Genomic DNA, 18,214 nt, shown 5'->3' on the forward strand with positions numbered 1-18,214 from the left:
CAACCTGATTGAAATAGTCCAAATGGTTTAATTTTATACTGCCTTGGTTACTGGGAATGTAATCGTCTTTCCCGAAATTGTCTCCCCATTCACGCGCTCATCAAGTCTGGAGAGGCGTCCCGCAGCTGCCGGGCTGAGCAAATGCGAGCTAAATCTCATTATAGGACTGAGAAGCAGTCGATGCCTGGTAGCTCCTTTGGATCAGAGATTGGGTGGCAATAAAATGTGCCTCTCAGGGAAGTTTCTGTGAACTGAGCAGGGCTCACTGTCTTCAGATGCCTTGCACCAAAAACTAACCGAAAGGAAAATAATCCAGGCTTATTTTCCAGAAGTAAGTTTTCATGTGAGCCAAACAGATGCAAATTGCTGCCAGTAACCAATGGCAGAGGCTGCAATGACAATAGTCTAATTTGTCCAGGGTCTTTCGATGAACTCTCAGCTCCGTAGTACTGGGTGTGGAGGGGCGGTCCTGGAGGAGGGTGTGGCAGGGGTCACCACCTTCCCCCAAGGACTGCTTCTGACTGTCTCTGCCTGTCCTGGGCCCGGCACGTTTCTTCCGTTCCTCTCTGGTCCTCATGCCCCATGCCCCATCCCCCTCATTCATCATCACTCACTTCTCCCAGCACCCTTTCCTTTATGCCTGTTCCTCCTGCTCTGCATTTCCCCCAGAATACTTCCCTTTCAGCATGCATTTGCTAGCCTCAAAAGCTTGTTGCTTCTTGCCCTCTGTCTCAGCAACTTTTAGACACAATGTGTGATGCCTCAGAGGACTGTCATCTTTCCGAAGTGCCATTCTCCTGGTGAGAAGAGGCAGCCCTTGCAGAGTTGGTCCACACATAGTAGTGGAGTGCGCTCCCTCCACCCCAGTCCTGCATCCCACGGCTGCTCTGAGCATCCACATGAGTGCATGTCACCTTCATGCCACGGACGGCAGGTGCACCTTATGTGGCACGGGTGACAACTCAGGAGTTTTCCAAAAGGAAAGAAAAATTCATCACCAGGGAGTCATCACCCAAAAGACATCTTCCTCCCTAGAGGCAAAAAGAAACAGGAAAACAACATTGCGCCTATGGATAACATTACTGAATTGTGCACTTAATAATTTATTAAGAGGACAGATCTTATGTTAAGTATTCTTACGAAAATAAAATTAAAAATTTTTAAAGTATATTTAATTGCACACCTGAAAAGGTGGTTACATTAATGTAAGTGATATCTCAATAAACCTGACAAAACATTTTTTAAAAGAACTGTAAAAAATTACAATAAGCATAGTGCAACTTGAACAGGGTGATAATTTCAACATTGATCATTGGACAGTCCTTTGCAATTTCATGGTTGCAAAAAATGGAAAACCTTCCTTATAACTTAAATTAAATTCCTCAGACTGATATTCATTTGCTTTGCTTCCAATTTTCAGAGTTTTTCTCTCTCATTTCTTGCTAACAAGTGTAACTTTTCATTATTGTCAGAGTGAAACTTGTATCTTTCTGCATTTATTTCTAATTGGTTGTTTCTAGGTTTGGAAGAGTGAAGGAAAAGTGACCATAGTTGGCTGAATCATGGGAACCCCAAAATCTCTGAATGCGAGTCCATTGTATGGAAATGGACTACATCACTACATAGCTGCTAATGTCAATACTCAGAGACCATACCTCTGAAGTCACAGTTGCATTAGTGGAGATTGAGTTTACCTAAACCTTGTCCTTTGGATAAATTTAGGTGTTATAATAGTAGTATAACCAGAAGCATCTCAAATACATTGTAGTTGCTAATATTTTTTGTCTACCAAAAATCCCCTAATATTTCAAGAATGACTTTTTAGTGACAAGTTGCATGCACAACAATTCAAACAAAGTCTAAGGAAAGGAAAATCCTTCCACCCCTCTTCGTGGCACTCTCATCCGTACTCCAGGCTGAGCCTCAGTTAGCACATTTCCTGTTCCTTCTCCTATGTTGTTTGTTTACTTGTATGGACACCTATAAACATCCACACATGCACATGCACACACACAGTTACTTTTACTGAGATAAACTCACACTTCCCATGCCACTCTGGATCTTCCATTTTACAGAGTGCTGTGGGCATCCTTCCCATTCTGCACAAACTGTGCTGTTCCTTCTTATTAATGGCTGTGTTTCAATCAAGAGTATGGATGGAGCATAATTTCTCCCTCCATTCAAGTTGTTTAAAAAGAGCATGGCAATAAACTTTTATGTGTGTTTTGTTTTTGTTTTATTATAATTATTTTTTCCACTGGCACTATATTTCTGTCAAATAATGTCACAAATCAAAGTTTATGAACATTGAATATTTTAACAAATAGTGCCACATTCCATTCCATGATTTTGTATTAATGAATAGTGCCAAAAACTGTGTAAGAGACTTCTTTTTTAACACTTTTGTCAACACTGCATTTTTTGGGGGAAGGGTTGTTTGTATGTTTGTTTATTTTAAGAGACAGAGTCTTGCTCTGTCACCCAGGCTGGAATGCAGTGCCATGATCATAGCTCACTGCAGCCTGGAACTCTTAGGCTCAAGTGATCCTCTTGCCTCAGTCTCCTGAGTAGCTGGGACTACAGGCATGCACCACCATACCTGGCTAAATTTTTGTAGAAATAGGGGTCTTAAAATGTTGCCCAGGCTGATCTTGAACTCCTGGGCTCAAATGATCCTTCCACCTCAGCCTGCCAAAGCGCTGAAATTACAGGTATGAGCCCCTGCACCCAGCCAACACTGGATGTTTTGATATATGTGTTAGTGAAGTTTTGTTTTTGTTTTTTTTTTATTTCAGCATATTATGGGGGCACAGATTTTAAGGTTTCAATAAATGCCCATATCCCCCCTCCCCCCACAAGTCTGAGTCTCCAGCATGACCATCCCCCAGATGGTGCACATCACACTCATTATATATGTATATACCCGCCCCCCTCCCCCCTGCCCAATACCCTATTACTGCAGTACCTATGTGACCACTTAGGTGCTACTCAGTTAATAACAATTTGCTGGTGAGTATATGTGGTACTTGTTTTTCCATTCTTGGGAAACTTCACTTAATAGTATGGGTTCCAGCTCTAACCAGGAAAATATAAGATGTGCTATATCACCATTGTTTATTAGAGCTGAATAGTACTCCATGGGATACATATACCACATTTTATTAATCCACTCTTGGATTGATGGGTGCTTGGGCTGTTTCCACAGCCTTGCAATTATGAATTGTGCTACTACAAACATTCGAGTGCAGGTGTCTTTTTTGTAGAGTGCCATTGGATCTTTTGGGTAGATGCCAGGAATGGGATTGCTGGATCAAATAGTAGATTCACTTGTATCGCTTTAAGGTATCTCCATATTGCTTTCCACAGAGGTTGAACTAATTTGCAGTCCCACCAGCACTGTAGAAGTATAGAATTTTTTTATTTCCATCTTGATTTCTTCATTTATGAAGTAATCATTTATTAGGAGGTTGTTTAATTTCCACGTTTCTGTGTAGAAATTTGAGTTTCTGTTAGGGTTGATTTCTACTTTTATTCCACTGTGATCTGAGAAGGTACATGATGGTATGATTTCTATTTTTTAAAATTTCTTGACATTTACTTTGTGTCCTAGGATATGGTCAATCTTAGAGAATATCCCGTGAGCTTATGAGAAGACCGTATATGCAGTGGATTTTGGGTAGAATGTCCTGTAGATGTCAGTCAGACCCAGTTGTTCCAAGGTTTTGTTTAAGTACATTATTTCTTTATTAATTTTCTGTTTGGAGGATCTGTCTCGTGCCATCAGTGGGGTGTTGAAATCTCCGGTGATTATGGAGTTGATATTAATCCATTTGCTTAGATCCAGTAAGGTTTGCTTTATGAAACTGGGTGCACCTAAGTTGGGTGCATATATATTTAAAATTGTTATCTCTTCTTGTTGAAGTGTGCCCTTCACCATTATATAATGACCCTCTTTGTCTTTCACTACTTTTGTTGCTATAAAAACTAAATCGTCTGAAATTAGAACTGCCACACCAGCCTTATTTTGGCTTCCACTTGCCTGGAATACTGATCTCCACCCTTTTAGTCTATATGCATCCTTGCAGGTTAGATGTGTTTCCTGAGGACAGCATATACTTGGCCTGTATTTTCTTATCCATTCAGCCAGCCTATGTCTCTTGAGTGGAGAGTTTAAGCCATTCACATTTATTGAGAGAACTGATAGGTAAGGTAGATTACTGTTCTTTCTGTTGGGTTGGATGTTGTTGCTTTGATTTCTCTCTTGAGCCATTGTATTATCTGGCCTTTAATCTTTGGGTTTTGGTTGTTTTTATATTCGTGAGTTTTTATTATGGTGTTCCATGCATAACACTGTTTTGAGTACTTCTTGTAGGGTTAGTCTTGTCTTGGTGAATTCTCTGAGACTTTCCTTGTCTGAGAATGTCTTTATTTCTCTTTCATATATGAAGCTTAGTTTTGCAGGGAATAAGATTCTAGGCAGGGCATTGTTTTGTTTCAGAAGAGTGAGAATGGGGCCCCAGTCTCTCCTTGCTTGTAAAGTCTCATTAGAGAAGTCTGGTGTTATTCGAATTGGCATATTGGCATTCCCTTGTATGTCACTTGCTTCTTTCGTCTTACAGCTCTTAGAAGGGCCTCTTTAGTTGATATTTTGGTCAGTCTGATGACTGCATGTCGTGACATCTTCCTGTTTGCATTGAATCTCCCAGGGGTCCTCTGAGCTTCTTGAACTTGTATATCGAGATTTTGAGCAAGGCCTGGGAAATTTTCCTCTATTATATCTTCAAATAGCTTGTCCAACCCTTGGATGTTGTCCTCTTCCCCTTCTTGTAACCCTATGACCCTCACATTAGGTTTCTTCACATAATCCCACAGCTCTTGTAGGCTTTGCTCTTTTCTCTTGTTTCTCTGCTCTATCTCTGTGATGGTTTTATTTAGTTGGAGCATGTTATCTTCAATCTGTGAGATTCTTTCTTCTGCTTGATCTACCCTGTTCTTGAGACTTTCCACTGTATTTTGTAGTTCCCTGAATTGATTCTTCATTTCCAGGAGTTCGGTTAAACTTTTCTTCATTGTGTCTATTTCTTTAGTGAACTTTTCTTCTAGGTCCTGGAGGCTTTTTGTGGTTTCTTTGTGTTGGTTATTGAGTTGTTGTTGCAGGTCGGTGAGTGTTCTTATGATCCACATACGAAATTCCTCTTCTGTCATTTTCATTGCCTGATTTGGGTTGGTGTCCGTTTCTAGGGGGCTGGTGTTCCTCTTTGGGGTTGTGTTTTCCGTTTGGTTCTTCATATTTCCTGAGTTCCTTCGCTGATTTCTTCCCATGTTGATCAGTTGTTGTTTCTTTCCTTTAGGTTTTTGTTTGGGTATTCACACGCCTTGTTTAGTTTCTGAGCCGTTAGGTGGTGTCTGTGGGTGAGATTCGACCACTCCCTGTATAATGAGTCAGTGGGTGCTGTGAAAAGGCTGTGCAGGATGCCATCCCTGTCATTAGGTGGCGCTTGCTTGGAGGAACAGGCTATGCTGTTGTTTTTGTGTCCTGTTATCAGCTCTTGTTCTGGGCGAGCTGGGTTGGGTAAGCCTGCCCTCAGGCACCACCAATGCCATTAGCAGGGCTCAAAGTTCTTTTCTCTGCTTCCAGGAAAAGCTGTCAGGGTGGGGCTGGAATGGTCCAGCTCAGCCAGAAAGTCTGCGCATGGGGGTGGGGCTGTCTGAGACCCGCAGTCTGGAGCGGGCCTCGCTTCTTTCTACCCTCCCCAACTCTGCAGCTACTCCTGGGCCTCTGCCAGCAGGCCAGACCACACGCCACCAGGCCTCCCCGGACTGTGATGCCGGCGGGGAGGTTCCCTGCGCAGGAACGCCACCTGGGCTTGGCTCACAGCCTCCCTTTTGGGGGAGGGTTGCCCTCTAGGATGCTGATCTGCCCCTGGAGGCACACACACCTCAGCAGGCTGTTCACAAATATCCCTTCTGTGCCCCGGTCAATGCCAGACCTCGGTGCACGGGACCTGGTCTGCAGGTCTGACGTCTGGGTCCCAGAGTTCAAACTGTATCCCCACCAGGGAGAGGAGTTCTGATCCCAATTCACCCACAGGTAGCCCAAGCTGTGTCTGTGTCTCTCAGCCTCTGAGTCGGCACCGTTCTCCTGGGAACACCGTGCCAGCAGCACCTGGGAGGGCTGGCAGGTAGGGAGCTCACAGTCTTAGTTCCCCTGAGTCAGCTGTAGGGTCCCAAAAGGGAAGGTCCCGTTCCCTGGAGGTGCCTCCGGCTGGTGGCTGTATTGTCTCTCTGGGCAGCCGCAGGTAGGGTCGGCGGAGGGGAGGAGGCAATATTGCTCCTGCCGCGGGGCTCAGGTCTGTGCACACGGAGGTGCCCCGATGGATTTGGAGTCTGGTGCCACGTCCGCTCCAGGCTCACCGCTAGCTGGTGGTTGCCGTCTCTGCGCTGATGTCTGCAGGTCTCTCCACCTGCTGGGGAGCCCACCAGCAGTCCCAAATGCAGGGGAGGGGAAAGGTGATTTATCCACCTACCCTTTCCGCTGGTCTCCGGGCTGTTCCAGCGTTCTCAGCTTCTAGTTCTCCTCCGCAGCCTCCTCCGGTGGAGTCTCCCGGGGTCTCAGATACCCCTCCTTCCGGCCCTCGTCTGCTGTATGCTCGCCTTCTTGTTTCTTTCTTCTAATTTCTGCTAGAATCTGTCTTTTCTGCAGAGACACTCTTTCTGGCGGTGTTTCTCGTCTGCCATCTTGATCCTCCTCCAGTTTTTTTTTTTTTTTTAAATGTATTGCCTGTCTCATGAGAAAAGTGAACCTCAATTGTTTTACTTTTAATATCATGGCTCTTCGTCCTATTGGCCAGTTGCTGCTTCCCAGAGTCCTTATTGGCCAGTTGCTGCTTCCTCCTCTCCCTGGTCTGTCCTTGCTGCATTGTCTTCCTTCTTCTTTCTGAAGCTCATGAAGCTCCGAGGTTTTACCATAAATGTCCTCACTTCCTTCAGGGGTCTTATCAGAGAGAATTCCCTGGTCATCTCCTGTCTCCAGCCTTGCCCGTCAATCCCAGTTCCTTACCCTGTCACGCTCTCTCTAAGCTTGTCACCATCGGTTTGTTTGTGGTCTCATCCCCCATAGAATGTAAGCCCAGGAGAGCAAGAACTTTGCTGTATGCCCTGTTGTTTCTGCAGCACTTAGAACAGTGCTAGAATATATATACTGCTTATGTGGAACTGGAGACCGTCATTCTTTTTTTTTTTCTTGGCATATTATGGGGGTACAAATTTTAAGGTTTCAATAAGTGCCCTTCCCCCCTCTCCCCACAAGTCTGAGTTTCCAGCATGACCATCCCCCAGATGGTGTACATCTCACTCATTATGTATGTATATACCTGCCCCCCTGCCCCCTCCCACCTGCCCAATACCCTATTACTGTAGTACCTATGTGTCCACTTAGGTGCTGCTCAGTGAATACCAGTTTGCTGGTGAGACCATCATTCTAAGTGAAATATCTCAGGGATGGAAAAACAAACACTACATGTACTCTGTAGCACCTGGGAACTAATCAATGGGCACCTGTGGGCACAGAGAGCTGTAAAGGTCATTGGAATTCTAGAAGGGGGAGAAGGAGAGGGGCAAAAGCCTACCTATCAGGTACAGTGAATACTATTCCAGTAACAGGGCACACTAAAAGCCCTACTTAAGCATTATAAAAGTTATCCAAGTAACAACATTTATACCCCCTTAATATTTTGAAATAAAATAAAGAACAGTGCTGGGTACTGAATAAAATGTAAACAAAGAGCAGAGCCAACAAATAAACCAAAGCTCTGAGTTTGGAAGAGAACTAAATAAAAGAGACAAACCTCAGCAGATTTGATAGAGAAAAGTAAAAGAAATATCTAAAATTATGAAAGAAAGCAGAAATGATACTCATTGTAAAACTTTGAAAGAAATATGTGAGAAATTTGGAATAATATATTTGAAAGTGAAACATAAGTGCCAAAAAATGCGTGATATTCTAGCAAAGAATAAATGTCCCACATCGACCCAAAAGTCAGAAAGCACTAAAAGACCAACAGCTTAAAAATCATAAATCAAATGGTTCATAAAGAGCTATTATTTTTAAAAAGTATCAGAAAGAAGCCAGGCACAAAGTTGAACATGCTGACTAATTCACTTAAATAGCAAAAACATGGGAAATTAGTCAGTGGTGTCAGAAGTCAGGATGTTGGTGACAAGAGCGGAGAGGAGACAGTTTCCCGGAGGCTCTCCTGTGCTGCTTCCTGAAAGGGTAGTCAGTGCGTAAGGGTCATCTGTTGCTGACCCTTGGAATGAGGGGCCCCTCGAGCCTGTGGCTGTCTTTGTCCCAACAAGGGTGGTTGGTGGGGGTAGGAGTCAGGGTGTTGGTCATCTGTGGGACAAGTTGTGATTAGGAGGCCGGAGGGGCTCCTGTCTCATAAGGGCAGTCAGTGCGGTTGGGAGTAAAGATTTGGTTTCTCTAGGGATGAGGTAGTTACTGGAGAGGGGGAATTAGGGGGTTTTAGTGTCTGCAATATTCTCCTGACTACAGGATCAGCTGGGTATATGGACACATTAAATTTTGTAACTCCATCAAGCTGAGTATTTTTGACATGTGTTCTTTTCCGTATGTATGGTCTACTTCAATAAAAAGTTTTCTGTATATATAAATAATACATAATATTCTGTGTATGTTTTTCAAGGCCCTAGTCATACATACAGTATTAGGGATGAAGTCTACCAAACTTTCAAGTAACCAGTGTTTATTATTCGAATTAAAATTGTAACATCGGAATGTGTTTCATTTCAGAATTAACTTCTGCTATCACCTGACACAGAGGGTTTTCAAGTAACCTTTGTGCTAAAATGTGAAAAACATGGCACACAACAATCTAACGTCCTACTAAACCTACAAAGGTTCTAAATAATATATCAGCAAACCTAATTCCGTAATTCATTAAAAATCTGGCATAATACAATTAATTAGAGTTTATTCCAGAAATCTGATGATGATGCAACATTAGAAAGTCTTCCAAAGTAATTTGTTAAATAAATATATTGAAATTTTAAAAACATGATTCAGTAGCATGTTTTGACAAAAACACTAAGTATGTATTAAAGGGAGAAACATTATGCACCAGACACATGGTAGGTATCAGGGATGTTGTCTCTTTTTCAGTAATATATGAAAGAAATAAAAATAAGCACCATAAATATTGGAAAAGTTAATATTATTTCCAGATGTTATCATAGATCTCAAAAAATAATGCATGCAAGTAAAATGATTTAGAATTAATATCTTGTAAAGTGGGCTTGACTCAAAATAAAAACATAAGGTTTAACAGCTTTTATTTGTATTACTAACATCTGTGTAAAAATGTAAATGAAAAATATCTCTTTACATTAGACAAGAAAAGGAAAGCAAAAGCAAATTCATACATTTTAAGGCACAAGACACATATGAAGAAAATGATAAAAATTCTATTGTATTAATAAAACTTACGTTCCTCAAGAGAATTTCAAAGAATATTCAGTAGACTCTACAATATCTTTCAATGTCTGAGACCTTCTACTCCAAATTTGCCCCAATGGTAAATTCGTCACTGATGCACCCCTAAACTGCTCCCAAGCTCTGAGACATTTGTGTGACATTTGCATTGGGAAAATAACATTTTTATAGCATCAGGAAAATGATTATTATACTTGGACACATTAACAACTAACTGTAGACAAGAAATTGATCATAATGACCAGAGCAGGATTTATTTTTTCTTGCATAGAAAAACAAAAGTGAATTTGGAAAAGCTTTATATTGTATCTTTTAAATGAACGCAGTCCTCTTTTCCCGCTAAACATTTCTCAAAGTAGGTCGAATGCAACAGACAAGGAAGCTACCACTGAACTCTCATCATTCAAGACCAATATTACTTTTCTCTAGACAAAAGGCTGTGCAGAGGGTCATTCTTCTCTGACTGTTGACCTGTGTGTCTTAAGTTGAAAGCACAGCAAGAGGGTGATGCAGAGGGGAGGGGAGAAGGGGGTCTCCCAGGGTTAACGGTGGCATAACTTCTGCTCCGTAAGCCTCCCCACCTCCCCCTTTAGCAGCTGAGGACTGTGGACCCATAAAAGGAGAGCTTTACAGAGAGCCCAGCCCAAAGGGAGAAGAACTTTTTAATACAATATTTTGAGAAAGGAATATAATTTTATTGTTTGTGGCAGCGTGATAAAAACCATACTTAACATTAAGTTAGCAATTGTGGCCTAGAACCCTGGTAAGCATTTTATATAATAGCTCAGGCTATTATAACAAAATTCCATAGATTGGGTGGCTTAAACAATCAACAGACATTTCTCACAGTTCTGGAGGCTATAAAGTCCCATCATCAGGGTGTCAGCAGATCCAGTGTCTGGTGAGGGCTGTCCTCTTGGTCTGCAGATGGCCTCCTCTTGCTGTATCCTCACATGGAAGAGAGAGAGATCATCGCTTTCATATTTCTTTTATAAGGGCACTAATCCCATCATGAGGGCTGCACCCTCATGACCTAATTACCTCCCAAAGTCCCCACCTCCTGGTACCCTCCAGTTGGCTCAGCAGTAACTTACAGACTTCCTCTTAGAGGTTTTGCATGTCTTCTAATGTTTATGCCTGGATGTTATATTTATTCCTGAGTACATTATGATAATTTTTAAGATTATTTGTACTAATTTTTCTATTAATTCTTTTTTGTTTTCTGGATATGTAAACACATCTTTCTAATTTGTATGCCTCTAATTGTTTTGTTTATTTATTTTGCTAGAAGTGTGTTAACTAATATATCAAATATAATGATAAATGATACTGCCTTCAATTTTAAAAGGACAGGGAAATCTCTGATACCTACTGGGGCCTGGTGCTTTCTCATACATGCCTTTTTTTGCAACCTTTTATTTTTCTTCTATAGGACCTATTTTGAAAGAAATTTGAAACTATGGAAAGAAAATTTGAAACTATGGAAAAGGAGATTAAATACTCTTGTCTTCGAGAATTGGAACCTGAAAAGTGAATTTTTTTACAGGAGAAAATGCTAATAGTGTGGCCTGCTAAGCCCGATTGTGCTAGAAGACAGCACGTGCTATCTTCATGACAGATTTGACCAGACATTGAAATTATAGGTCCCGTCCATAAATCATTGATATTTTTACTTAATATATGAATTACTCAATTTAATAAGCTAGTTGACCAGTTTTTACTTTTCTTCTTTCAAATGCCAAAGTTTACATATTTTAGTGTTATTTAAGAAAAAAATGATTTTCATGTTTTCACCATAGGCAGATAAAACATGTCAGATGAGAAATAAATGACATGTATCAGATTTCCAAAAGATTATATGATTATGGCTAGGATTGTGATTTTTCTAGGATACCGTAGTGAATATTATACATAAGCTGATAATTTAGGTAAGTTTGTACTCTGGCCCTTCCTTAGGCACATCACATAGTATCTCAGTGCCTCAGCTTTCTTATCTGTAAGATGGGGACAGAAATGCTTTTGTCTTTAGGATTGCTGTGGTATTTACTATATAGAAAGGCACTGGACTATTTCCTGAAACATAATTACAGTTTCATGGACAGTGAGATGATGGTGGTGATTGTGATGTTGACAGTGATGATGATGATGGTGATGATGATGACACTGGCAGAGTTAGGAAGAAATACAGGCTAGGCATTCAAGGAAATATTGCGACTGATCACTGGCTGACCACTGCGTTATAATGAACAAAGGGTGAACCAAAGGAGGGCAGACTTAAAAATAAAAATACGAACATAAAAGCAATAGCAATAACAACAAATGAAAAAGCTAGCAAAGAACTCAGATGCCACACACTGCAGGGAATACATAATCTATAAAATTATATATATATATATATATATATATATATATATATATATATAATCTATAAAATTAGTCCAGGGGAGTCACTTAGCAAATGAGCAACCAGAAGGAAAACAATAAAAATGAAAAACCCAGGAACAACAACAAACTCTGGATGGGAGAAAAGGATCTGCTATCAGAGTTGTTATATTATCTAAAATATTATCTAAAATGCCTAGATCCCAACAAAAAATTATAAAGCCCAAAAGAAAACAGAAAAATATGCCACATACACAGGGAAAACGTGTTCAATAGAAATTCTCACTAAAGAATCCCAGATGCTGGATGTGCTAGAAAAACACTTTAAATCAGCTATTTTAAATGTTCATATACTTAAGGGAACCATGTCTAAAGAATTAAAGAGAAGTATGACAGCTAGGTCTCACAAAATAAAAGATGTCATTGAAAAGATAGAAATTATTAAGAAGAACCCAATATAAATTCTGGAGTTGAAAATTACAATGTCTGCAAAAAAAATCACTAGCCAGGTATAATGACAGATTTGAGCAGAAGGAAGAAAGAATCAGTAAACTTGAACATAGACCAATAATGATTATCCAGTGAGGGGCACTAAATGCCTGCAAAATGAATGGAGAAAATGTACAGAATACTCACCTACCTGTGGCCCATCATAAGGAGTACCAGCAAATATGTAATGGAGCCTCAGAGCAGAAGAGATTTGAAATTATTTGAAGAAGTAATGGCCCCAAATTTGACAAAAACAATTAATCTATACACCCAAGAAGTTCAACAAACTCCAATGCACTTAAAGAGACTGACACCCATTAACATCATAGTCAAATTAGCAATGTTAAATAAAAACAAGGAGAAAATTTTGAGAACAGCAAGAGAAAAGCTATGTGTCACTTCCAAATGAGTCACAGTATGATTAAGATGCACATTTCTCGTCAGAAACCCTGGAGACCGTAACACTACTATGACATCTTCAAAGTGTTGAAAGAAACAACTGTCAGCAAATAATACTCTTCCTAGCAAAACTTTCCTTCAAAAATGAAGAAGAGGCTGGCACGGTGGCTCACGCCTGTAATCTTAGCACTCTGGGAGGCCGAGGCAGGTGGATTGTTTGAGCTCAGGAGTTCGAGACCAGCCTGAACAAGAGCAAGACCCTGTCTCTACTAAAAATAGAAAGAAATTAGCTTGACAACTAAAAATATACATAGAAAAAATCAGTCGGGCATGGTGGTGCATGCCTGTAGTCCCAGCTACTCGGGAGGCTGAGGCAGTAGGATTGCTTGAGCCCAGGAGTTTGAGGTTGCTGTGAGCTAGGCTGACGCCACAGCACTCTAGCCCAGGCAACAGAGTGAGACCCTGTTTCAAAAAAAATAAAAATAAAACAAAGAATATAGAATCAAAAGGTAATCCACATCCACACAAAAACTTACACATGGACATTTACAGCAGCTTTATTTATAATTGCCAAAACTTGGAAGCAACCAAGATGTCCCTCAGTAGGAGAATGGATAAATAAAATGTGGTACCTCCAGATAATAGAATATTATTCAACACTAAAATGAGATGAGCTATCCACACATGGAAGAAACTTAAATGCATATTGCTAACAAGCAAATCTGAAATAGCTATGTACTATATGATTCCAACCTTATGACACTCTATAGAAGGCAAAATTGTGGATACAGTAAAAAGATCAGTGGTTATGAGGGGTGAGGGGAAGGGAAGTACTAAAAGGCAGAATACAGAGTATTTTTAGGGCAGTGAAACTGCTTTGTTTGATGGCATAATGGTGGATTCATGTCACTATACATTGGTCCAGACCCATAGAATGTACTGTACCAAGAGCAAACCCTCATATAAACTGTGGATTCTGGGTAGTGATGATGTGTCAGTGTAGGTTCATCAGCTGTAATGAATGTGCTGCTCTGTGGCGGATGTTGATAATGGGGGAGGATACACGTGTGGGGGATGGGAGCATAGGGAATCTCCATGCTCTCCACTCAACTTTGCTGTGAATATGGAAGTTCTCTAAAAAATAAATTCTATTTAAAAGAAAAAGAATTCTGGAGATGGGTGTTGGTAATGGTTGCACACCAATGTGAACGAATGTACATTTTGCCACCAAACTGTATATTAAAAATCATTAAAATGGTAAACTTTATGTTATGTATATGTTACCATAATAAAAGAAATTCTAATTGCTTCGAAAAAATATATAAGCCACGAAATGGGAGAAATTATTTGTAAAACATGTATCTGATAAAGGACTTATACCCCAAATACACAAAAAACTCTTAAAACTCAACAATATAAAAACAAATCAATAAAAAAAATTAGCAAAAGATTTGAACAGACATCATCAAAGAAGACATACACGTGGCCAATAAAAGCATGAAAATGTGCTCAATATTATTAGTCATTAGGGAAATGCAAATTAAAACAACCAGATGCCATTTCATACACACTACAATTGTTATAACTAAAAAGACAGATACTAACAAGTGTTGGGGAAGATGTGGAGAAATTGAAACCCTCACAAATTCCTGGTAGGATTTTAAGGTGAAGCCACTTTGGAAAACGGTCTAGCAGTTCTTCAAAATGTTAAATGTAGAGTTACCCTACTCAACAATTCCACTCCTACATATATACCCAAGAGAACTGAAAACCTATACTGACAAAAATCTTGTACACAAATGATCATAACATTACTCCTTATAGTGAAAAAGTGGACTCAGCAAAATGTTTATCAACTGGTGAGTAGATAGACAAAATACAGTATAGCTATACAATGAAATATCATTTAGAAATTAATAGGAATAAGTACTGGTATGTGCTATAATATGAGTGAACCTTAAACACTTTATGCTAAGTGAAAGAAGCTACTTACAGAAGATTGCATGCCATATGATTCCATTTATGTAAAATGTCCAGAATAGGGCAGTCTCTAGTTATGGAAACTATATTAGTGGTTGCCTGGGACTAGGTGAGACAGGTTCCGGGCATGGTAGGGAATGTCATTTTGGGGTGATGAAAGTATTCTACAGTTAGATTATAGTGATGGTTGTACCACTCTGAGAATACTCTAAAAACCACTGAATTGTATACCCTAAATGTGTGAATTTTATGTACATGAATTATATCTCAATAAAGTTATTTTAAAAACAAAGTTACAAAGGGAGAATTACAGTGTAGAGTATCTCTTCTCATTATGACAGCCTAATAGGGATAGAAAGCAATTGTGACCATGGCTAATGGCCAAGTAACATGTTTGATTACTTCACAGAAATGCCTCAGACTGAGTCTGGGTGCCTTGAACTCAGCATTGTCAAGTTAGGGGAGAGCAAGTATCCCCACTGTGCTGACAGTAATTTCATAGGGCAATTCATGATCAGAAAGCAGAAGCATGCCTGTGCTCTAATTTTTGTCTTTGCATGAGGGAGCCAAGCAAGCAATGTCAGGCAGAAAGGGGGGGGAAGATCAAGAAAGCAAATTATCTTCAAGAGTTTTACTAACTGATCTAAATGTTTAATCAGCAATTTTCAACCATTAATAAATATATTTGCATAAATACTTGCAGAGCTTTCTGTATTCAGGATAAGTCATCAAGATGGGGCACACATTTCTTCCAGAGTCATGCCACTAGTGCCTGGAAGAGCTAATGATGCCAGTGCTGTTGTATGTTGGGGGACAACATGGGACCTAGACCTGTTCTTGAGAGTGAGAAATTCCCTGTGGGGCAGACTCAGCTGCAGAGCCTGGAGATACGACAGCACAAAGCAAACAAATGCCCACGTCAGACAGCTCCAGCAGAGAGCTGCAGTCCCAAGCAGGTTCAGAAGTGGGGGATCTAGGTAGAAAGCAGGCAGGGAAGCAGGCATCTGGCCAGTGTCTGGTGTAGGCTCAGGGAGCCACGGAGCCCTGGTGACAGCACCAGCAGGGTAGGGCAGGGCACCTGTTCACAATGCAGCAGCTCTAGGCAGGTGGCCAACACCATACCTCGGGCATCTTGCTGCCTGAAATTATAATAACCTGGGAAGGGGTCTCTGAAAAAGGACCAAGCTCACCGATCAAAACTGAGACTGACAGGAGAACCGGACTAAAAATCCACTGATCTCTGGAATCCTGGAGAGACTGCCTTAGTAAACTCCTCTCTCCTGAGATCTGGATGGACTGAATTCTGGGGAAGGGTGGAAGGTGTGATGGGTGTGAGCCACATGGTTAGACTTGTCCGGAAAGGACGGAGTCCAGAGCCAGCAGGATGTTAACGAGCCCCTCCACTGTGAAGGCCGAATGCAGCTGTGCTCCCCAAGGCCAAAGCGATGAGGAAAACAGCTCCCTGTCTGCTGTGTCCAGACATTCGACAGCCAGGCCTATGGCCATGCAGCACCTCACTGAGCGTGAAGCTCTGCAGCCCAGACTTAGGTGGCATTTGCCTGTTCAGTTTTGAAGTTTCTGTGTCTGTGAGAAAATTTAGAGAACAAATATGGCATAAAATTATAACTCCTATAAATTGATCAGAATTGTTGACTGTTACTTTATATCTTCGAGTGCTAATTTCTGTTCTGTATTTTTAGATGGCTATCCCAAAGAAGAAATGATTTATAGATGGAGAAAAAATTCAGTTGAGGCGGCTGACCAGAAATCGTGGCGACTCTATCAGTTTGACTTCATGGGCCTCAGAAACACCACAGAAATCGTGACAACGTCTGCAGGTAGGAATCGACTTAAGAGGTACAGCTCTCAAAAACCACTTTAAATTTGACTTCCCCCCTCACTCTGAGGCCTAAGGCTATGTGTTATCATATCCTTAATGTGGAATTCTTTCATGTATAGGTTTTTAACTAATTATATTAGGGCAACCATAATACCTAAGTGATAATTTGAGACAAAACAACTGATGCAAGGTGAACATATTTTTAAAATGCTTTAATTGGGATGAGGAAGGGGTGATTAGAATTGATTCATATTTTTGAATCAAGACTATATTTGTATTATGTCTATAACCTAATGAGGATTACTCACTACTGATCATATTTATATAAACCAATTTTATTGATGGTGAGAGTTCTATAAATTTCCACATATGTAAGAAGAATCAAGTATTATTGAGAACTCACAAACTAAAGAAGCTGGTGTGAAATATCTTTTGAGTTTTCATTTCTAGCTTATTCCTTTCCTTGACTTTAAACTTTATATTACACTGTAAGTTTCTTTTTCAATAGATTGAGCACAATAATTTCCTAACAATGTGATTTTATTAAGTGATCATTACATGCATATCATATAGCATGTAATTAGATGAAAAGAGACATTTTGCTTACTAATGTATTTGAATATGTTTTTGTTTTGCTTTTGGTTTTATGCTGTTGTTTATTGGTTTGGGTATTTAATTATCCCTATGGTCCACTATTTTGCAACTGATTTTTTTTGCAGTGTGTAGGGTATAGATGGGGGATAGAGTCAACTTTTCTACTGATCTTATTGTTTGTTATTTAATAATATGAATAATTTGTTGCCTCTTAAAATTCCATAATAATTTGTCTTATTGGTGACTAGATTAAGATGTTAATGTTGATAATTATTGGCAAAAATGTTTAAAGAATGGTCTGAATTCTTGGTAGAATTTTAATAGAGATCCATTTATACATCAAGAAAATTCCTGAAAATGCTACCTAATCAAGGGAGAGAGGCAAAAGATTCCCTCTGGGTGTTATGGTGCTAAAGTTGAAAGATGGGATCTATGTTTAAATATTAAGCAACGATAAGGTTAAAAGAATGGAAGATCATAATTTATTTAAATGAACCTTGGAAGCAGCGTGATGAGAAATGTTTGGGGAAGCTTGTTCCCAATTAGGAGTCATCTACGTGAATGATCTAATTCCACTTTCTGAGAGGGTGGAAGGTACCAGCAGGACTGGGGGGCGTGAGGCTGCCCAAAAAGGGCTACCAAACAGGGGGGATTGTTCTAGCATTTAAATCCCAAATGTTGACGCTGTTCTTCCTTTCCTGGTTTTTCTTGTGTGTTTATCTGGCCACATCCAGCATCAGTTTAGGTGTCAACAGTTAACACTGATGAATATTCATGGAACCATTGCTTGCTAAGTGTGGTTGGCATTTTCACAGTGTGGAGATCACCCATGGGTTCTGATGGCATTTTAGAGGATCCCTAGCAGATAAATGCATTTTTATAGACAAAGGTTCTTCCTTGTTTTTAATCTCCTAACTTCAAATTATGATGACTGCAGTAACATATACTTACATAATCCTTTTCTTATAAGAAGATTGAAGCATTTGAAAGGGATGTACTATATAGTGGGTTCCCACAAA

The 18,214-nt window shown here is 40.2% G+C and overlaps 1 protein-coding gene across 1 annotated transcript in view; it reads left to right on the forward strand.

The window, feature by feature from the left end:
• Positions 1–18,214, forward strand: part of GABRG3 (gamma-aminobutyric acid type A receptor subunit gamma3) — a 435,843-nt gene that overhangs the window by 366,465 nt on the left and 51,164 nt on the right. The window contains exon 6 of the mRNA XM_012759954.3: positions 16,462–16,599. Coding sequence (XP_012615408.1) covers positions 16,462–16,599 — 138 coding nt within the window. The remainder of the gene's footprint in view (positions 1–16,461; positions 16,600–18,214) is intronic.

Source organism: Microcebus murinus, chromosome 7 (genome assembly GCF_040939455.1).
Source record: "Microcebus murinus isolate Inina chromosome 7, M.murinus_Inina_mat1.0, whole genome shotgun sequence".
In the NCBI taxonomy this organism is placed as follows: domain Eukaryota; kingdom Metazoa; phylum Chordata; class Mammalia; order Primates; family Cheirogaleidae; genus Microcebus; species Microcebus murinus.